This window comes from Sitophilus oryzae, unplaced genomic scaffold (assembly GCF_002938485.1).
Source record: "Sitophilus oryzae breed Bouriz unplaced genomic scaffold, Soryzae_2.0 scaffold_1184_pilon_pilon, whole genome shotgun sequence".
NCBI classification, from domain to species: Eukaryota; Metazoa; Arthropoda; class Insecta; order Coleoptera; family Curculionidae; genus Sitophilus; species Sitophilus oryzae.
In genome coordinates, this window is record NW_022145820.1 from 528,347 (window position 1) to 551,955 (window position 23,609).

At 30.7% G+C, this 23,609-nt stretch overlaps 1 protein-coding gene across 2 annotated transcripts; it reads right to left on the bottom strand.

Annotated features, from left to right (window-relative positions):
- Nucleotides 1-23,407, bottom strand: LOC115891505 (folliculin-interacting protein 1). Of its 2 annotated transcripts, XM_030911971.1 has the most exons (12): nt 22,880-23,407; nt 18,101-18,272; nt 17,877-18,005; nt 17,643-17,820; nt 7,623-7,699; nt 6,061-6,151; nt 5,812-5,998; nt 4,268-4,777; nt 1,743-3,200; nt 1,460-1,684; nt 1,269-1,407; nt 1-605 (listed from the first exon to the last, which is right to left on the bottom strand). In XM_030911971.1, exons 1-12 carry the CDS (start codon nt 22,948-22,950, stop codon nt 399-401), a joined length of 3,444 nt encoding a protein of 1,147 aa, XP_030767831.1. In that variant the 5' UTR covers nt 22,951-23,407; the 3' UTR covers nt 1-398. The 2 variants fall into 2 exon arrangements, with proteins under 2 accessions (XP_030767831.1, XP_030767830.1); XM_030911970.1 differs by lacking the exon at nt 7,623-7,699 and having other exon boundaries at nt 6,061-6,228.
- Nucleotides 23,408-23,609: the final 202 nt, after the last annotated feature.

Here is a 23,609-nt window from a genome sequence, read left to right on the forward strand (position 1 = left end):
TATTTTAACATTCATTTATTCAAATAAAAAAATATAAACAATATAACAGATCTCTTTAATTTGATTCGTATAACTTTGATATACCCTATCATAAAATGACAGAAGGAACATTATAAAGGTCGAATATAAATACAAAATAAATTATAATAAAACTTTTAACAAGAGACACTCACTCAACTGTTATTACAATTAACTTTAAACATATCCTGGAATAATCCAACATAAATTACTTAAAACAAGTAACTTAAAATAATTTACAAAACTTATTCTAGTCAGATAAAAAATATTCGTTATTATATAAGATTCAGAACGTTTTCTTTAGTATTTAACAATATTATAGTAACCTTACATAACAGTTAATCACAATTTGTACAACAAAGCTAATAACTGGGCTTGAATTACTGAAAGCTAACTCCATATTTTTCCGTAACTTCAGGCGAATGGGTTGAAGCGACAGCTAGTAATAGAGGCACATCGTTAACTTCCACTTTTAGAGCTGACGTTAGCAGCTCGATGTTACAGAACTCGCTAGCCAACAGCACTTCAGCTAAAGCTCTAGACCTTAAGCACAGCTCCTGAAGTTTTTGCTCCAAATGGAGAAGACACTAAAAAGACATCACCTTTAACAAATATTGTAATGAAACTAAAATAATTTCAGAATTCCATTGTCTTTATTTATTTTGATTAATCTATTTATCATATAATAGAATTATTATGAGGCCCTTAGTGTACTAGCAAACCCCAGTAGCGCTTCGAGTTCCTACATCGATCTAGGGGCTTTATTTTATTTCCTAACACTTATTTAGCACTGGTCGTTAAAATTCTAAAGTTATAGAGATATTTTGTGGACAAAAGTCTGTCGAAACCAGCGAAAATTTTGACAGATGATATCAAAGAATGACAGAAAATACAATTTATCGGTGAATAGAAACATCAGACACAACCATATAAAAACTGAATGTCAAAATGTGTTCTAAATATATTTTAGGCGACAGTAAAAAGAATATAAATAATACGTTTCGTTTAATTAATTTGAAATAAGCCAGCACTTTTTTTCCAAAAGATACATCAGTTTTAATTGAATTTGAAGTTACATCAGAGTTATAAAAAAGATGATATTAAAATTTATTAAGCAAGTTATTAAAAATACATTCCTTCAGTCCAATGATACTCTATACTAATAGTCCAAATTGACACCAAACTGTCAATTTGCACTATTTGGTGCAGACTTTAGGAATTACATTTTAATATTATCAAAAAATACTTACGTGTTGAGCAGGAATGTGTGACTTCCACATCTGCAAAAGAGATTCAAGCATACTTGACACCAACTGAGACATCCCAATTCTAACACCACTTGACCCTTTGTCAATAATGTATGTATGACTAGATATTAGTTGAACTTCCCTAAATTGGTCAATTATTAAATTAAGAAAACTGAATAAATGAAGTAACTTACCAATCATCAATGTTAGCTACAATAGCCAAAGATTCCTCCACAGGTTGATCTAATAAGGAATGTTGAGTGTGACCTGTTAAATTTCTCTTCAGTTTAGACTCCCAATCAGTTTTTCGACTGGTTGTTCCTTGTAAAACCATATCTGGAATGTAGTTTTCCACAAGCCCTTTCATTACTGTAGATGGGTATGGAACAGATGGTTCAAATTCATCTTTAGTTATTGTTCTATATAAAAATAAGCTTTTTTTAGTTAAAGAAAATGATAAACTGTAATTATGCTTACTTTGGCATGGGAATGCTGATTAACTTCATCATCCTTCCAACACACTCTACTTTAGTTGCTTCTTTGGCTTTGTCTCCTCCTACTTCTATGCACATATCAGTTGTAAACTCCATTTCGGAAGCGTTGGATGGCGTTTGTAGTCCTTCAACCTGCTCAGAATCGCTCTCGTATCCAGAAAAATCTAAACTGACATTATGCTGAACAGTTGCAAATTTGTCAAACACCTTTTCCCCCAATGACAATCCTTCTAATTCAATGTTTTTGCTCTTCATGTAGTTTTTAACAACCTGTGGATATTGTTGAAGATTGAATTTAACTTGTGAATACGGATATTTTGGATTAGTTAATTTTTTGTTTTCTGGTGGCTCACTTTGGGCTCTTAAAACATTTTTTGGAGCAGTGTTTTGTATATTATATTTCTTTTCATCTAGGCAAAGCGACTCAAATGACGAGCTAGATATCAGACATCGCTTATCCGTTTTGGAAAAATCGGTTGATTTGGTTTCTGTTCTTTTAGATGTCTCAGGATACATTTTAACTAAACTAAGAGAAGATGGTCGCTTGGTAGTTGAGACTTTTCTTTTGGCACCTGAAGCAATGTTTAACTCAGTCTGAGCTTCTTCTTTTTTGATCCCTACCAATTTTTCATCTTCTCCCAGTACAAAAATTACATTCGATTTATCTCTCACGATATTTTGATTTATATCACAATTACCCTGTTTCTCCAGTTCAGTCTTTTTCTCTAGTTGGGATGTGTTTAATTTTTCTAAATTTTCTTTACTAGGCTCATCCTCAATTGTCTCTTCTCTCAAGTTCTCACTCAAAACTGTAGATAATCTCCTCAAAAGTCTGCCATCATCTTGAAAACCTTCAGCGTGTGGATCAACTTCATTTTTAAGAACGATTTCGGAGAGGTTAACTCGAGTCTTTACTTTTTTCAAACGGTTCATTGATTTCAAAAAACTTGAATGTTTCTCATCTTCTACATCACTGAAATTCAGTCTACTACCCCTCCTAAGAGGTTCAAACGCTTCTTCGGTTTTCTTACTTAAATAAGAACTAGAAGCGCAATCAGGCAACATTTCCTTCAAATGATCTTCATACCTTTTATAGTACTCCTTCGGAATGCAATTGTTATTACTGCAGATCATTTCAGCATAACTATTTTCTGCATCCACGTTAACTCGCTCCAGATTTTTTCTTTCTACTGTATTGAATCGAATGAAGTATGTAAGAGAATTGAGGATTTTTGTTATGACGTGATTTTTGTTTGTTCCTGTAATTACTGTTTGCGCAGTCTTGGCAGGATATCCGACGGCGCCGTATAGATCAATTAGTTGTCCCCAGAGAGCATTGTAAGGTTGCTTAGAGATAATGGTACCATCATCGGACGAGCAAACCGTTGTAACCCATCCCAAATGATGAGTGAGAACCGCCGTTAGTAACGTACTTATAAAGCTGGAAAAAAATAAGAAAAAAATTATATTCTTTTTGAAATAAAATTCATGAAAATGATAACTGGTATTTGATCATTTATTAAAGTTCGCTATCAAAATGACCTATATTAGTTTTATAGTCTGTCAGTGATAATTATTTCCGTCATTTTAATTCACAGATAATTTATTGGAAACACTTTATTTTCAATGCATTATGCAGACTCTTTAATTTTTTATAAATATGTGCAGTATTGATAAGAGTAAATTATAAAATAAATACTTTTGCATAGCTATGGTGACACTTAAGGCAACATTAACATAAGAGCGGTCAGAATTACTATCAGAGAGGTGCATCAGCGGCGTGCGTGTCAGGAACAGGAAAATAGTAAAGGACACTAAATTTATTGCGAAAATGATAAATTGGAAAGCAGAAAAGGTCTCTTAAATTGTTATCCAAGCAGTAACTTTTTAACTAAACAAAATTCAGCATAATTAAATTTTTCAATTATGCAGAATTTCCAATAGGTAACAAAAGATTGATGATACTGTCAAGGCCACAAAAATTCTCCGTTATGCAAAAAGTGGGGTTATATTACAAAGTATAAAAAATAGACTATACGTCTGTACCAAATTTTATAAGTACACAAGAGCATTCAAAATATACCAGTTTTTCGATTTGTTTAAAAATAGTATTTTTTGTATGAATGACATAAAACAAAGAAAAAGGAACAAATAAATTCTAATACAGTAATTGTGTTTTACTGTCCTGCAAAATATTGTAAAAAACTAAAATTGTTAATTTTCATACTAATAACTTTCTTGCAATGGCCTAAAGAAAACTAAAATATTGAACAGATTCAATGTAACTATACAGACTTATTAAATAACCTGATACTCTCTCTCTCTCTCTCTCTCACACACAACCAAACCAAAACACATTAACAATTATAAGCAAATTGATTTTTGCTATTTTCTGAATGTCTGTCAAAATCAAATGTTCTTACTGGATAGCTCGATTGTTTTCAAAGCCGAGAATGATAATTTAATCAATATTAATAAAATTTGTCAGATAAAGCAATTAACACTTACAAATTCGTATTCTTTACATCATAAACTTCTATTAACTCGCAAAACTCCTTTAGAAACTTTTCCCCAATGAAACAGTCTCCATCTAAGCTACGTTTGCCGTTTTTTTCCGAGTCAGTCCTGAGAAAGTTCGTCAAATTAAAATTAAAAACGTCAGTTCTTATCAACTTCGAATATCCGTTAAAGTTCGTCTTATTCTCACTCCACGGCGCCACATTCGCGACAGTTTTCTCGTTCCGACAAGAAATAAAGTTCTGACAATTAAACTTCGGCACTGACGCGTTAATACTGGTTCGGTTATCACAATCCGTGGATAAACAGTGCCACAGATTGATAAGGATGCGGGGAGCGTTCAACAAGTTAACCAGACCCCAAGCGGTAGTTTGAGCTATGTTCACCATTGAAGATATGAAAATGTTTGGTCGGTGGTAGGCCAATTCGATGGATTGGCGAGTCCTCCAAACGATGGCGTCGAGAAGAGCTATGTGTTCCATAAAGAACAAAGTCAAAAAGCTGCAAATTAAAATGATAAAGTCACTAAAAAATTTGTATAGTAGTTTATTGTTTTATTAGAAGTAAAAATGACACTTTTTACGTTTAACGACATTACAGGCGAGGAAGAAAAAAGTCATTTTTACTCCAAATAGAAAAAGCTATATTTTTTTCAAAGTCACAAGTAATTTTTTAAACAATTTCCAACGTTACAAATTATATAAGTAAATTATAATAAGTAATAATAATAATTTAAAAGTAATACCTTGTATTTAATTATATATAGAGAAATTATGGTTACGCTAGTTGAATTTGACACTTAATGTCAGTTTAAGAATATATTTTCCTACTTTGGTGCTTCACTTTTATGCCTATGCGTTAAAATAACCTTTTTATAATGCATAGATAAAGGAAACAAGTTTAGATTGGCATGCTCGGCTTGCCGCCAAAACTTATAATTGTTTTGGGGCACATTCGTTGTAGGGCGCTGCTGTAGCGGTTGCTAAGAATAACCGCAAACAAGAACAGAAATAATATACGCTTGGCAAAAGACAGAATCTTCAAAAATTATAAAATCTTTCAAAATTTAAACCGACCTTATTGAAAAAGACCGAAAAGCTTTTGAAGTGTTCATTTTCAAAGTAATTATTGCTATCTAGTGAGATTAATTTAAATTTTATTTACTCAAACCAGTGATAATTGTGAAAAAGTGGCATTAATACGTGAATTGTGATAAAGTGGCATATTTCATACATGTCCTTATATAAAATAAAGTTTCTTATATGCAACACACTGTATTTTATTTAAAAAAATAAAAGAAAATAATAATAATTTTGAATAAATAATATTTAGCGACATAATTCCGGGAAAAAGCCCAACCGCTCCGAAATTATCAAAAACTTTGGAGAGCGACCGTTGTAACAAAAGCGCCAAACACTATTTACATTGTCCTTATGGGCACTTTCCAATCTAAACTAGTTTCTTTTACCTATGTTATAATGTCAATCACGTCGCAAACATTATTACGTTTGAAGAAAAAAAAATTAACTACTCACTCTTTATTTTCAGCTGGTGTGTCTACAACTATACTCAATCCTAATTTGCTAACTCTTTGGTGGCTCTTACGCAACACTTCCTCTGATGAACTCGGCAAAGACGTCGAACTCTGCTTTAAAGATCTGGTCGAATTTCTCAGCAACTTCTTAAATGCGTAACACGACGAAAATGACCGTCCGGGAGAATCTAGGATCGTCAAAATACTCCTATAAAGCATGTTGTTATTTTTCTATGTGAGTATAAGTTACCAAGAGAGGAAAACACTGATTCCCACGTTGAAAAATTTATGGGTCCGGTACTGACACTGGAAAATGAATGATCTGCGCAACCAGAATCGACCACTAAACTGTTTTTGGAAATACTGGATACTAGTCGTCTAGGGACATCCAACGGGCTACTTTGTAATCTTCTACATACTGTAAAAATAAAATGTATGATAAGACTTTACTGCAGTTATTTTTTTTTATTTTATGCAGTTATTTTTTTTTGTAAAAATAAAAAGTATGATAAGACTTTTATGCAGTTATTTTTTAGAAGTATAAAATTTCTTATCTATTCAAACTACACACACCGGAAAAATCTAGGGATATAATTTTATTAAAGTTAAAAATAAATGTTTTGAATAAACAACCACATATTTGTAGGCCGATTCTTTCTACTTCGATTGAAACGAAGTAGTCACACTAGTTATTTCTAAATGTGGGATATTTGCAGAATTGTTCGAATTTAACCTGTACTGGCTATGTTTTTATGATAACTAGCCAGAATTCATTCAAATAACTCATTATGGAGCGTAGACATCTTAACAGAGACGAAATGCTAAGGGCCATGGGTATGCTCGAAGCTGGAATGCGCCAAATCGACGTAGCATTACCATTAAATACAACGCAAAGTGTAATATCGCGATTAAGTGCACGCTACCGTGAAAGTGGTGATGTTGCTGAAAGGCACACAGGGCGACATTACTACCCCTCAGCAAAATCATTTTTTACAATTAAATGCTCGACGCCGACCGACTCTTACAGCACCAGAGCTTAGTTTAATTCTCCAGGAAACACATAAGGTAACCGTTAGTCCTGACACTGTTCGCAATAGATTAAGAGAGGTCAACTTAAGAAGCAGACGCCCCTGGAGAGCTCAACCCTTAACAAGAGGAAATCGAGAGGTCGAATGAACAATGGGCCAATGTTCTCTTCACGGATGAGTCACGCTTTGGAATTCATCCAGATTCGAGAAGGCTTAGGGTAGAGAGAGAATCGGGAAATCTTATTCGGTTGGATCATGTTCAGGAAGTGCATCCTTATCAAGGTGGAACAGTTATGGTCTGGGGAGGAGTACAGTTAGGCCGAAAAACCGATCTCGTTTTTCTTGAAAGGTTTCTAACAGGAATCACATATCGTGATTTAATTCTTGAGCCTGTCGTGTTACCATATGCCAATGATTTTGGGAGAAACTTCATTCTCATGCATGACAATGCCCGGCCTCATACAGCCAGAGTGGTAAGTGAGTTTATCAATGCTCATCAATTAAATATCTTACCCTGGCCGGCCCAATCTCCTGACCTCAGCCCCATCGAGCACGTATGGGACGCGGTCCAAAGAAGAATTTTGAGAATGGGTATGCCTCGTGAAACTCGTAGGGATCTGGTTTGGGCCATACAGCGTGGCAGGCTGTACCTCAAGAAGAGATCGACAACCTGATCAGGAGCATGGAGAGACGATGTAGGGCTGTAATGAACAGTAGAGGAGGCCATACCCTTTATTAAGTAAAATTGGTTTTATCTTTTTTTTTATTCACAGTTTAGATCGACCACTAAACTATTTTTGGAAATACTGGATACCAGTCGCCTAGGGACATCCAAAGGGCTACTTTGTAATCTTCTACATACTGCAAAAATAAAAAGTATGATAAGACTTTACTGCAGTTATTTTTTTTTATTTTATGCAGTTATTTTTTTTGTAAAAATAAAAAGTATGATAAGACTTTTATGCAGATATTTTTTAGAAAGTATTATATTTATTATCTATTCAAACTATATTCCATTATAGTTTAAACACAATGGTAGATATGCTAGCAATAAATCTGATATATCTAAGAAGCATTCCTGTAAATACAAAATTTCCGGATTTTAATAAAAATACGATATACAGGGTCATTCAACACGTAGTATTGTAGCCAAGTGATTAGATTTTTAAAAATTGTGGGCGATGTGATCGTTGGAGGACTATTAAAGCTACAATTTAAAATTATTTTTAAAAGGTACAGAGTGTGCCAAATACATAAAAAGGATCAAAGTTGTATTTTTTAAATGGAACACCCTGTATATTATTACGTTTTTAGTTTCTACGATTGAAATAAAGGTAAATTTGATTAAGGTTTATCGCAGTTTAACCTTACCGTTTTTGAAAGATTTACGATTTTGCGAAAAAGCAGTAACAATTTTAATTATTTATTTCCCTAGGCGTATTTAAGTTTTTAAAACCAAATATTCTACTGAAGTTTTTCTATTTACTAAATTTTGTGTTGCAATATAAAAATAATACTACCTTATACAGAGTGTCTAAAAATGTATTTATTATTAAATAATCACTAGCTTTAAACGGCAATAACTTGTTTAAATGAAACGGAAAACCTTGTATACTTTACGTGAATTAGATGCACAATTTAATTACCCGGGATCCTGAAAATCTCGAAAAATGTAACTGCCCAATATAAAATGATTCACACTTTAGTCTTTCAAAGATCATATGTTATTCATACTAAACAGAACGTCAATATCTTAAGTATTTCCTCGGAATAAATTTCTCATTCTGATAGTCAATCCCGGGATTATAGGTTCTAATTCCAGGATTTCAAAACGTGGTCCAGATCCCGAAAATTGGAAACCCTACTGTCAATGTTTTAACTTTATCTATTAACATTATAGATTATAAAGTAGGTGTTACGTTATAAAAGATGTTGAAATCTTAAGAATTAACGTTTTTGAAATGTTCTATATTTATACTGTTGTTATAATATAACATACTGCTCATACCATTCGATAATATAACTTAAAATATAACTAAATAGTTTCATCTAATTTTTAATTACTGACAATGTATTAACGTTGTCTCGTTGTATTTACTTTAAAAATTAAAAATAACTACATCACATAAGTCTCCTCGATGTTAAAGGATAAATATTTAAACACAAATACGGCTTGCACCATTCAAAATAAAGGACGATTTTTTTTAAACAATTTAGTCCTTTAAAAACTATTTTTATTTTTAGATTTCACTCGATAAATTTGGAAGTCAGTGATTTGGATCTTATAAATGCTATGTTTAACTATATTTAGACACAATTGTTTAAAAATTTCTAACAAATTAAGATTGATTACAAATCACACTCAAAATAGAAACAATTGAACAAACTAGTTTATTCAATTCAAAACTCAGTAGAGTGTTATTTACAAATATATGTTGATAATATGGTGCTCAAGATTACCTACTTAATAAATTAAAATGTATCACGCACATCGTGTTTTAAATGATGTAAAATAAATAAGGATTGTACTGTTTTTCGTTGTTTTAATAATTAATTGCCTTTTATTATTGGAAAATACAACAGATTTTTTTTTAATTGTCATAGTCCAATTGATCCTAAAATTTTTGTATCACACGGTATATTTTTAACTGTACAAGTTTCTAATATATTCGGGAAAAAAGAATTTTAATAACAATTAATTAATTATAGAAATTTTATCAGGCATAGCGACAATAATAGGCTATTGACAGTCTTGCGTACATTGTTTGTCATAATGTGTTGTATTTTTAAAGAAATTCTTAATAAATAAGTACAGATATTTTGAAGTCAATTATTTCGATTATATATTATTGAGATTGTTTAAAAAGCTCAGAGAAAGGCTATAAAAAGATTAATAAAGACAACTTCCAATTCTGTTCAATATTCTTCTTTCTAAACGAATATTAATACATACTGGCGGTATAGACAATTATTGATGTTAGAAAGACCAATACGGAGGTCTTATTAACATGAATAACGCCGAACAACGGGGTAAATTTTTCAAGTACGGCGATTGTTGCCAAATAAATAAACAATACCGGCAATATATATTTTAGTAACAGAAATACCGCCCATATTTTACCAAGTTTTATGTGTTATTGTTTTTCTGAACGTAAGTTCCTACTGGCTAAATTACCATCGGTGGTATAAACAATTATTGACGAAAGAAAGGCCAATACGGCGGCCTTATTAACATGAATACCGCCGAACAATGGGGTAAATTTTTCAAGTACGGCAGTTGTTGCTAAATACACAAAGAATACCGGCGGTATAATTTTTTATTAACAGAAATACCGCCATATTTTACCAAATTTTATGTGTTATTGTTTTTCTTAACGTAAGTTCCGTCTTGTCAAAATAAAACTACATTTCATTGCATACAAAAAAAAATATTTTTGACATGTTAGATACAAAATAAGAAAGCAACAAATACTAAAAATTCTTATCACATAATCGAAATACAAAAATAAGGGTTATGTTATCATTTCGAAATGAGTTCGTCAGAATGGAGGGGAACTCCAAACAGTAATGATTTGGCGGTCAGTGGACCTTAAGTTAGGTTAAGAGCCCTAGCAATCAAAACGCAAAAACACGCTGTAACTGCGTTTTGATTACCTTGGATAGACAATGACATTCTGAATAGAAAGACATATCATATGCCAACTTTTGACATTTTCGATTATTAAAAAATCGTATTTTAAATTTCAATCTGCAATGAGATAAGTGCAATGGCTATATTAAAAACACTACTTTTTAATCAAGGAGCCTTGGAAAAATAGATTTGATAGTCTAATGTTATTAGCGTCTTGTCCTGACCGATTAAAAGATGTCCAAATTGTATTTTTAATCATATCTCAATTTTTTCAAATGGAACGAGGGTGGCTCATTAGCATATTTGGAAAAAGCATTTTTTTACGAATAATTTTATACCACACACTTTGTATTTGAGTTAACTTTTCGTTATGAACCGCATGTTATAATTTCAAATAAACCATATGCGCAAATGTCAAAAGTTGACATATGATATGTCATTCTATTCAGAGTGTTATTTTCTATCGAATAAAGCAAAACAGTTCCGAGGGTGCCATTTAAAAATCAAAAGTTGTAGTCATTTCCGGTGAAACAGGAAGTAACCGAATACCTCAATCAATCCTAATTTATGTCATATACTAATATATCTAATCTCGTTTTTTTCTCGTTCGATCCACTTTTGAGACGCACCCAGTATATATTTGTTTTTTTTTTGTAGACACTAACAATGCTGTGGATTTTCTTGGATTTATTTATCAAAAGTGGATTTCTGGTGTACACATTTTGGTCAGGAAATTTACTAACGACATCTAGAGAAATCCACAGATATCTAATAGACATCCACAGAAATCCACGGAAATCCATTGAAATCCACAGAAATCTACGAAAATCCACAGACATCCATGGAAATCCATATAGGTGTACACCAGAAATCCACAGGTGTTTACCCCTCGAATGCGTGCGTCTCAGGTCAGTTATAAAGGTGGTTACCTTTCGATAATGTGTTATCATTCATATAGAATAAAGAAAAAATTATTAAAATTTGGAGATATCTTCATTGCATGTTTTATTGCCGTTCTGATATTTTTAAAATAACTAAATTATAAAAGTCATAATCTTCAAGTACACTTAGGTAGAAGTGTTTAAACCAAACTAAGAGTGTTGAAGTTAAGTAAATTATAAATCGATATAAATTATAGTCTAGTTTAAGGAAAATTTATTTTGAACAATCTGGTTTGAATAAATAAAAAAAAATCATTAGAGTGGTACTTACAAATATTATCGATAAATAGTACTCGAGATAATTTAACGAAGAATATTAAGATAAAATTATTTCAAAAGCCTATATATTTTATAAAGATGTGATTTTCATCACTTAACCGCTCGAAAGTCAATATACTTACTGTAAATTTTTCACATGCAAGTATTCTAATTAAATATATTGTCGAATAAATTAGATAAAGAATTTTTCGCTTGTCATGAGATGGGCTCACGTGCCAAAATGCGGACGTGCCCGTGCAACAGTTGTCCAATGGCACGGAGCCAACCTGTTCATGTGAGTCGGGTATTATTCAAAAATATATATATATTGCAATGTAGCCATCATTTATATAACTATCTTGTTGGAAAATTATAAAAACTTAGTTGGACAATAACTTTGTGTTGATATGTAGGCGGTATTTATGAGTTGGTGTATTTACGACACATACCTGCTAAAAAGTGTACTAAAATAAGTTGAAAAATGTATCAAAATGATTAGAGTTTTTAAAAATAATCTTAAATGTCTTGCGAATTTGTTGTGGAAATAACATGTAAACGTGAAATTATTAGCAATCCGTTACATCTGAAGCTAAGAATAACTTTACGCACTTTAAACATTTACATTTAACTCTTTACTGGTTTAGTTAGAAATATTTAAAATTAGAATTTTTAATAACAGCGTAATAAAAAAGCAAATTAACATTGCAGAGAATTATCTGTCCTTAATTTCTTGCGTCAATGAAGTCTCTTTGTCTTTGATGATTTGAATACTAGCGATGGGAACTATCGAATGAATTAGACTATCGAATGGTTACTGAATGAATGATTTCAACTATCGAATGGTTTTATTCGAATAAAATCATTCATTCATTTGTATACTAAAGCATATTTAACAACCTCGCCGTGCGACTAAATGGTTATCGTTGAGCCACGACTGTGCCACGACTATCGAATGCTTTTGATAAATGAAATTTAGTATTCGTTTGATTTTTGTGTGCGTCAGTGCATTATTAGTTCTTCCAAATTTTTATAACTTCACCTTATAAATACTGTGCTATTTTTGCGTTTATTAAAATATTTAAAATACTAAAATAGTAGGTTTTTTTTAATTGACGATTGTGTGCGTGTGCAGGTGTCAACATTTTTCCGAAAATTTGTGTGATTTTCCGTAGCCCGATCTTTCAATTATTTTATTTTATATGGTCTATAGGTCTATTTTATAATGGGAAATTTTGAGAAGTAGCAATTTTTAAAAGAGATGAGATGAACTTAGAATTAATTTTAAAAATACATATTTGTATTTTAGATGTTTTAATAATAAGAATTAGTTGAACTTAATAATCATATTTAAGTAATGTGGTTAAGTAAATGGGGTTCTCGAACTCAAACTATGGGGTGAAAAATTAAATTGAAAAGTTTACACGTGCCAATTTAAAAAAAAGTTAACAATGTTTGTTTTTGTTAATACTAATTCTCTTACATGTAGTTTTTTGCGAAGAAATATTTCATTTATTTTTTAAAGTAAATGCCAGTAAAAGTAAATATTATTTTTAAATAGTAATATAAAGTACCTAATATAAATAATTTTGATTTCTAATTTTTTATTTATATTTTTCTTAGAAAATTGATAAATGTACATTTCATGATTTTAAAGTTTGTTGTTAATATAACAAATTAGTTCTGTAATTATTATTATTTAATAAACCAACGTTGCCACAAAAAATTTAAAGACTATATTATTTTTAAATAGGATCTAATATAAATAATTTTGACATCTAATTTGTTGTTTATATTTTGCTACTACGTAAAAAAATGTTTATATTTAATTATTTTAAATTTTGTTGTTATAGGTATAACAAATTATTACTGTTATTATTATTTTTATTAAACCAGTCTTTGCTTAAAGACATTAAAAATAATTTTCCTACATCCAAAATATTTTATTATCTAACCTAACCTAACCTAACAACAGAATATTAATAAAAAAAAATGCAAAATATTTATACATACTATCGCTAACTAACTAAAGCCAAACAATAATATTCTTTGCTAATATCAACTAATACCAATATATGGCAACAGCGCCTTCATAATGTATTTTCTGTGTAAATACTAGCACCTCAATAAAAAAAATAATGTGTCCTTATCTTTATATGACTCCGCAAAAAATCAAAGATGCCGGCTTCTTTCATAGCATTGCCACCGACCGCTGTCGGGTTTCTCGGAAAGAAACCTACGTCGCCGGGCGACAATTAAAATCCAGTTAATATTTTATTATAATCGATCCTGACGAATAAATGAATTTTATAAATGAATGGTTTTTGCTGCCGAATTACTAGAATACAATATTTCAAGGCAGATGACGCATCTATTCGATAATTTTTATTCGAATAGTTTTCAACGAATGTTTTTTTACTAGCTATCGAATTATTCGAATGAATTGCAACTATCGAATGTTTCGATAGTATTCATTCGATAGTTCCCACTACTATTGAATACTGACTGTACCTTCTTATTCAAAGGACTGTACCGAATTCGATTTCTATTTTCTCTTCTATATAGTTCATACCAAATAAACTTTTAATCACGTGATTAAGCTTGACCGCCACAGCGTTTTATACATTTTATACATTTTACACACTTTTATACATTTTCTACATTTTCTTCTAATCAAAATATTTTAGGAAACAAAAATAAATTAATTATAAATATATAAACAGTTATTATTTATATCAATAAGAAACACCTTCTTAACAGCACTTAAGGGACATAAAGGGCCATTACTACGGCTTTCCCATTCAAAATATTCTAATAATGTTGCCATTAGTTTTTTACGGCTATTAAGCTATCTTGTACACTTTACACTAAAAGAGGTTCTAAAAAGAACAATGTTCGACTGCAAGGTAACATTTTTAAGCTCAAAGTATCACAACACTATTTATTTAAACCAAAAACTCGTAATACAAAACTAAAGTGTCAAAACGAATGATAATGTCAGGAAATAAATAAATGCGTCAACTTGACATTTTTTACAGCAGGGCTACCACCTGAATCCTCGCGCGAAATTTAAATTCCAGTTAGTCAGCCCGGCGCTGTAATCTGTGCTTGGTTGGCAACAATGAATTTAAAAATGGCGCCCTCGATTACTTAACTCAAAGTTTAATTGATATCAAATATATATATCTAGTGGTATTATAAATAAATATGGAAAAAAATGTCCAAAACAACCACAAAACAGGACGAAGAAATGTTAACATGTGTTTGAAAAACCTAATAATTACAGAACAAAAAACAACTTTATTAAAACAAAAAATACATGTTGTGGACAGCCCTAAAAATTGTGTTAACAAATAAATTCACTAGTAACTGGTAAAAATATAACAAAAAATAATTTATGGTTTCAAAAGTTCCCTCATCTGTTTAATTCATCTTTTTAAACAATAATATAATTATTATTTTTGCCATAAAACTTAAAGTTTTTTTTTAATAATAAAATTTATATATTTTAAATTCCTTAATTCACGTTCAAGTTCAAACATTTAATGTTAATTAATTAATGCGTCTATTATTGTAGAAAAAATTAGAATAGAATTTCTTATAAAGCTTGATTAAACTACTTAAAGTAACCTCAAAATGGTCATAAGTTTATGTTAAGTATTAAATAGCATGTTATTCGCCTTTGTATGCTAAATTAATATTAATTTAAGGTACGGAACAAAACATATACTGATGAAAAATGTGTGAGCTCTGACGTTTCTGTTAATTTACCCACAACATAAGCATTATAGTTAACACTAATATTAAATTTAATCTTAAGCCCTTTCCAGTCCATATTGTTAATGCACAATTTGAATATAGTTCTTTGTCATTTTTTAGATTTTGTACATCAAAATCTAAAAAAAATATATTTTAAAAAATATATTTTAAAGCATGTACAGGGCGGACCATTTTGGTTGTTTCTATAGGATATCTAGGAAACCGTGAGAAATATTCAAATTTTGATACTGCAGTCTCAGGTTCTTTTTTTTTTGAAAAAATCACAATGGTGCAAACAAATCGTGGCTATCTTGATCGGTTTCGAAGCTACAGGGGGATTCTCAAATTTTGTACTTTTTGAAGATGTTCGATAGTTTGTTTATTTCAACAACTACGCAAAAATGAATTAAACATTCTAAACACTTTTCTGTGTGGAATGCAGTGGCGTAGACAGACTTTTTTCGAAAAAAAATATTTTTTTTTAGATATTAACTATATACTTATGTTTTTTTTTAAATACAACCCCCTGTATATTTTTAAATTTCCTGATTCAGTTTGGCATGGGCTTCTCGAAAATATATAATACTATATATTTATTTTCACTATTAACTTTAAAATTCCAATTTATTTAAAGATATCGACTTTCCTCTTGATAGGTCATGCCGAGTATTAAAGGAAACAAGCGAATATCTACTTTCAAATTAATCCATGTATTAGCAATTAAATAAATTCGAACAATACGAAGCAAATAAAAAATAAGTGTGACAGAAACAAAAAAATATATTTTAATACAAACTCAACAGGTTATTTCAATTGGGCTTCTCAGTTAATTTAAAAAATAAAAACACAAAGACTACATTAAATGTTCAAACTGCTGCTCATTATTATCTAGACGGAGTTGGCACCGTCTCTGCACGCTGCCGCTAACAGCATTTCGAATGTGTATGTTGGTTACACTTTGCAAAGCCACGACAAAACTATCTTGTAACTCTTCTAATGTTCTATTTGCATTTCGATAAATTTCGTTTTTCAGAAAGTCTCAGAGAAAGAAGTCCAAGGGATTGATATCAGGTGACCTAGGTGGCTAGGATTAAACTATTTTCTGACCTTTTAAAAATGGCTGGGTTTGACTGCCCGCGCTCAAAATATAAATCAGCTGCCATTTGCTTATGTTTGTTAGACTCAATATAACATTCTAACAAATTATATTTCTCAAAATTTTCAAATTTACTCATTTTTTATTATTTAAAATACACACACTTCAATCTGTTGAAATTAAATGTCACGTATCCATCAAAGGTATGTCCCGATCACCATGACAACCGTTTACTTTGTTACTCGTTGCGGTCTACTACTAACTGGATATTTTAAGAAAAATTTGAAATGTTGAGGTTAATAGTGAAAATAAATATAGAGTGTTATATATTTTCGAGAAGCCGATGCTAAGCTGAATCAGGAACTTTAAAAATATACAGGGTGTTCTATTTAAAAAAACAGAAGTATAGTTAATATCTAAAAAAATATTTTTTTCGAAAAAAATCTGACTACGCCACTGCATTCTACACAGAAAAGTGCCTTTAGAATGTATAATTAATTTTTGCGTAGTTGCTGAAATAAACAAACTATCGAACATCTTCAAAAAGTACAAAATTTGAGAATCCCCCTGTAGCTTCGAAACCGATCAAGATAGCAACGATCCGTTTGCGGCATTGTGATTTTTTCAAAAAAAGAACCCAAGACTGCAGTATCAAAATTTGAATATTTCTTACGGTTTCCTAGATACCCTATAGAAACAACCACAATGGTCCACCCTGTACAATAAGTATAAATAGCCTGTCTGGCGAGAAAATTTATTATTTGGACAGTAATAAAACATGACAGGAAAAAAATAGGATATCCCTTTAAAAGAAAATCCATTAATTTCCATGTTTTTGGAGTGAAATTTTATGTTCTGAGTACGTGATTCTTCAATAACTGAACGCAGCTGTGAGCATTAAATATACATACATAAGATCAAAATAGTTTTTAAAAACACTTTTTTACAAAGACAGTTAAAAATTACTTTTTTTGTAAAGGTGAATAGCGATTTTCTATTTTATGAGATTGATATTTTTTAGTAGAAAACTACTTCCATAATTTTCTACTCAAAATATCAAAATTACTTCCAAAAAACAAAAACATAATAGTCTTATAGGAGAACCAATCTGTTATACCTTACCTAGAATTGTATCTGAGGCTGTACTTCTATCTGAAAGCTGTTCGCTTGTAGAGAAAGTGCTGCTCGTACCAGAATCGTCTAGTCTAATGGAATGTTCAAAGCTGCTTGGTACTGACAGACGAGAAGGTTGGCTTGAAGTGGACATTCTCTGTTTTCGAGTGTGAGGACTTTGAAAAACCTGCAAAGAAAATAGTAAATTTTCATAAATAATATTAAAAGTTTTGTATAACTCACATGTGTAAACATTAGTCTGGAAGGGTCACTTAAATGATGTATTTTAAAATAACTACCCTGGAAGCTCATTGCTACCGATCCAAATATCATCTCTGAGAGTTGATGATAATCGGATTTTTGATTGGAGATCTACAAAGAACACATTAAAATTACACTGATAAAAATAACAGAGGATTAACAAAATAAAAAGATATGATATTTAACACCAACTTTTATAAACCTACAAGATATCCGAATCCATTGGTAACTTCGACAAAGGTTTTATCTTGGTTCGCCTTGTCCACTGGAATTTTTTCAGTAGCGTTGGAGTCAAACAGTAGTTTCCTACCACGAAAATCGCATTCTCTAAATAGAACAATGCGTATTTGGTCTGTACTGAATGTGGGACTTTTGTGGCTGAAATAAACGAAAAACTGAAATATAATTAGTCCATACAAAATGAGTTAATATACCAAAAAACAATACCTAGATTATACCATATTATGATAAAAAAAACGGCATCAAAAATGTCTTTTACTGAAAATTGACTTACAACTTGTCAAAATTAACACTAATTATAGAAGATTAAAAAAGAATAGAACGTTTCCAGGAAAACAAATCTATTTCCAAAAAAAACCTAACCTAACACCATTTAAGTCATTTTTACTCAATATAAAACACTTTACTCAATATAAATTACAACTTTTTAAGGCCAACTGGCAGTAAGCGCCATTAATAAATAAAGAAGCGTACGGGCCGAGTAAATGACGAGTCTATAATAGGGCTTGTCCTCGTTAACATTATCATTGATTGTCATTTCCCAGCCGTCTTTGACGCCGTTTTTTTTTCGATCGGATTGTATGGTATAAGTATTAATACATAATAGGATGTTTCAAAGAACATGTGCCATCTCTAATGGGGAGATTCCTCACATAAAAATAAAATTATTTTTTTATGTTAATATAGGTTACCATGGACGCGCATATGGGTTATTACTGGAATATTTTTCTAAAAAAACATGTGCGTTACTGACTCTTGTTAGAAAAATTATTTAGACCATCTAATTCCGATTAAAAATTGTATCTTAATATTTTGTCGATTTTTATCTCCTTGATGAAAAAAGCAATTTTATTAATCACAATTAGTAAAATTAATAAATTATTTATTTAATCTAATTTATAATTAAATATTATTCAAATTTATAATAGCTACTGATGTTGAGCGCTACCTACAGAAAATTTCAATAAAAATAATGGTATTTAAGATAATTACAAAAAACAAATTTAAAATTTTAACATCTTTTAGCTTTAAAAAAAACTATGCATTTCCGCATCTATGTTTATAGGAACTTTTTTTCATATATTTTTATGAGGAATATCTATTTGGATTAAGGCAAATTAATAAAAATGCGTTTATTTAATCTATCTAATGAGATCGAAATCGACAAAATAACTTTTAATTGGAATTAAACAATCTACACAATTTTGTTAACAAGAGAAAAAAAAACAAAAAAAGTCACTGGCGTACATGTTTATTTTAGAAAAATATTCCAGTGATAACTCATATGTATGCACGTCCCTGGTGAACATGTCAACAATTTTTTAGCATTAAAATATGTCGCACTTATAGTAACTTTTACCCTCAAAATTTCATTCGAATAGCTAGAAGCACTTGGAAGCAAATTATAATAAATCGAAAAAAAATTAACCACCTAAAAAGACTTTAACCCCCTGTAACTATGAAACAGAGCAGAAACGGACCTATGTTGACATAAAAAAATAAATGTTATTTTCACGTGAGAAATCTCCCCACGAGAGATGGCACCCTGTATAAAAAAAACGAAAGAAAATACTTATTTCCAACAATGTCCCAAATGTGGATCTAACAAAATTCCAAAAATGAACTTTTTCTATCAAAAAAAAAAGATTGAGTATACAGGGTGTCCCAGGCTGAGCGTGCATTAGAAGTTTCTAGAGAACTACAATATCTAGATCGGGGATTTTTTGCACATCATTGTTTCACAACGAGATCTATCGATTAAAAATATTTTCAATATGGCGGCACTTCCGGAAATACCGAAAGTTGACAGCAAGTTTTTTATTTTAAATGGCTGCCCCCATTTTTTATTACATACTTAAATTCTCTGTAAAATTTTATGAATTTTTGAGAACATTAACTGTTTTTGAGAAAAAAATATTTAAAATTTTTGGACGACAAAAACTGCCTGTCAAAAATATGTGTCAAATTTAGTGATTACCACAGCCACTGTGCCATAAAGAGAAGATATGTGGCTATCTATTCCAAAAATTAAATTGTTCAATGTTCAAATGTCATATAATAAGAATGTCATTTAAAATAAGAAAGTTGCTGTCAACTTCCGGTATTCCCGGAAGTGCCGTCATATTGAGAATATTTTTAATCGATAGATCTCGTTATAAAACAATGATGTGCAAAAAATCTCCGATCTAGATATTGTGGTTATCTAGAAACTTCTAATGCACGCTCAGCCTGGACACCCTGTATAGCTCAAATGTTTTTTTTACGTTTCCAAAACTTTATACCCGTTAAAATATTTCTGATTCTTCTAATTATAAATAGATAAACACCCAAGTTTAACTTTTAATACGTAAAAGACTTTATACTCCCACATAATATACGGATTGGGTCACCATGGGTTCACCGTAGGAGCGTTGAAGCGTGGTCTGATGGATGGTATCTAAAATATATTACAAAAATTGGCGCCGGGAGGCACGTATAGCCGCCCATACTTGATATTTTTTTTATTTTAAAAACTGCGACTTTGACTGATTTTGATGTTATTACAAATTTTGTTGGAAATATTATTCCTAATCTTAAATTGAAACCCGCGTTTCGCTAGCTACTGTAATTTTGGAGTTACGATTTTTTTTAATTTTTAACCCTTTCCCATACACCCTTACCAACCCCCCACCCCCACCAAAAAGTAATGGCCAGATTCTCGGGTGCCACAGTATTTTTGTGCCAAATTTGGTTAAAATCGGTTTAGCGGTTTTTGAGTTATCGTGTTACAGACGGACAGACAGACAGACACCATGAAATTATTTTGTATTTAGGTCATTTTTATGTATATTTATCTATCTTAATAGCCTACCATACCTGTTGGTATGGTCGGCTAAAAAGATCAGAACGGCAAAACCACTCATATATCATTTTTATTCGTTCTACCTAAATCATAGCACAGAATCTATAGGTACCAATCCTTCACAGGTATGTTTCAGACCTTTTATCAAGGTGGTACCTGTAGTTATTGTCATGATTAATGCAGATCAAAGAATGATTGATAACTATCTCTCTTGCATATTTAATTTCCTAACTGGTCTTTTTATATATCTATATCTCCATCATAATGTGGTAAAAACTTTGACCCACAATTTATTTTGTGTGCAGGAAATAAGTCTAGATGCATAATGTAGTTTCAAGTAACACTGGCACTGAAAAAGTTATTTTTATTATTTTAATCAATGAACGGCATAAATAACCCTTTAAATTTGAATTCAAAAATTAAAAGAGGCTAGCAAATAAATGACAAAAAAAGATATAGGTACCTATATTTTACCATATACATATATGTTGTTGTATCTGAATGCAAATCTGATGTTATTTAAATAAGAAAGTTCAATGGTATTTCAATCTTAGGTCAATATTAGTATCAGCTTAGAATAATTTTGTTTTGTGAATAATAAATTAATTTAACATTTTATTCCGTGATAATCCTAGACCATAATATCAGATATACTTGTGATATGTGGTATATCGAGTACCTGGTTGTATAAAATTCTTTTTATCATAAATAAATAAATATCAATTGATGAATGTATGATAATATTGTAGCAGAATAGTAAATAAGAATAGGACAAAACCACAAATGATAAATCATTATAACAGGGGATACCACAAAAGTTTTGAATTAAATAATGACATGTTCTTGTTCACATTATTTCACAACCTACATAAGTTTTGTGGAATTTTGGTTGGTTTTACAAAATACTTATATACCTATAACTTAAAAAGTTATTCCCATAAGTATTTTCTTTATTGCGGACTATTATTATGTCATGTCACATGATGATTATGAGTTCCAAAATACTTTTTATTATTAAAATTAATATAATTTAGTTTTATACAAAGATCTAAACTAAAACCTGAATTAAAAAAGAATGAATAGGTGAGTATTAATGCTGGATTCAGAGTTCCGTAGCCGTAAGACGTAAGCCGTATCGTTAAGACGTAAGGGATATCGACCTTCACGATCACACGATTGCGTTCATAGATCTCCGTATGCCGTAAGCCGTATGCCGTAAGACGTAAGAAATGAACCAATTTTAATTCTTACGTTACGTCTTATCGAATCGGGTGTTGTCGGCTAGGTTCGGTGGTACTCGGTAGCCATTTCTACAACTTTTATAATATATTTCACAGATATTTCACTTCGGCAACGAAAATATAATTGTCCGTGTCCATTTTTCGTTCAATTAAATTAATAATAACAAAATAAATACATAAGTTTTATGGAATTTTAGTTTTTTTATTTACATACATTATATACCTATAACAACAACATATTCGCATAAGTATTTTCTTTATTGCGGACGCTTATTATGTCATGTCATCGATGATTATGAGTTCAAAAATAATTTTTTCCCTTATTAAAATTAAAATAATTTACGGCTATACGAAGATTTAAATTAAAACCTGAATTAAAAAAGAATGAATAGGTGAGCATTACTTGCAGTAAATTATCTATCATATAAACAGTACATAATAGCAATATATCAAAATAAAATTGCTAAAAATACTTATTATAATGGGCGTAAATGGCTATATTATGTTACACGTACATTTCAGTGTTGCAATTCTCATTAAATTTATTTCATTGAGATTATTTTGCTTCGAGTATTACAAATAGATTTCTGAATAACTAAAGTTTGGTTACTTAATTCATGAAATAAACATAAAGTGCAGGAAATAAATAGATAGATACACACCTGACATTATCTTCGTGAGTTTTTGATTGTGTAGCTTTATCCCTTGGAAATAGTTTATTAAATAAAGCCATAGCATATACGTTCCACTAGTCACATTCATGAGTAGCCAAGGCGGCACGAGTTTTGCCTCATACCAAGTCAGAGTGAAAACAATAAATAAAAATCACGTGCGGTTGAAGTCATATGATATACTTTATCTCTCTCGACGGATCACACAGGTCAGTCTCGCTTAGACTCTAAACCATTTGGAATGTTTAAATTTGAGAATACCTACGCAATCGTCTATCAAATGATGGATGACCAACTTTCTTTGCGTAACCAAATAATGGATAGAATAGAAATAAAAATCATACAGGAATATTTGTAGGAAGTCCCATATACTTTGATGAAAATATCCAAATATACCTCTTAATTCGAGCTTCAAGAAAGTGTAGTTCAAAGTTGGAAAAATAGTTATTTTTAAACAGTATTTATTTTTAGATAACAAATGTATTATCTAAATAAATAAAAAAAGATGTTTACTTTCCCATATTCCCATACGCAGACTCAACGTAAAATGACATTTAAATGACAAATAGTGACAATTGACAATTATGACAACTTTACAAAAATGACATAACGAAAGTTTTCAAGCATATATAGGGAAATTTTTGAAACCCTGGTTTAGAACTTTTATTTTTTTTTATTGTTATGGAACAGTAACATAAACTTAAAATATTGTATTAAATTG

Excerpts from the sequence above, each read along its gene's own strand:
- LOC115891505 (XM_030911970.1), bottom strand. The coding sequence starts at position 22,950 with ATGGCTTTATTTAATAAACTATTTCCAAGGGATAAAGCTACACAATCA. Across the intron at positions 18,273-22,879 it reads ACTCACGAAGATAATGTCAG|CCACAAAAGTCCCACATTCA; the intron begins GTGTGTATCTAT and ends CGTTTATTTCAG. Across the intron at positions 606-1,268 it reads CACACATTCCTGCTCAACAC|TGTCTTCTCCATTTGGAGCA; the intron begins GTAAGTATTTTT and ends ATGTCTTTTTAG.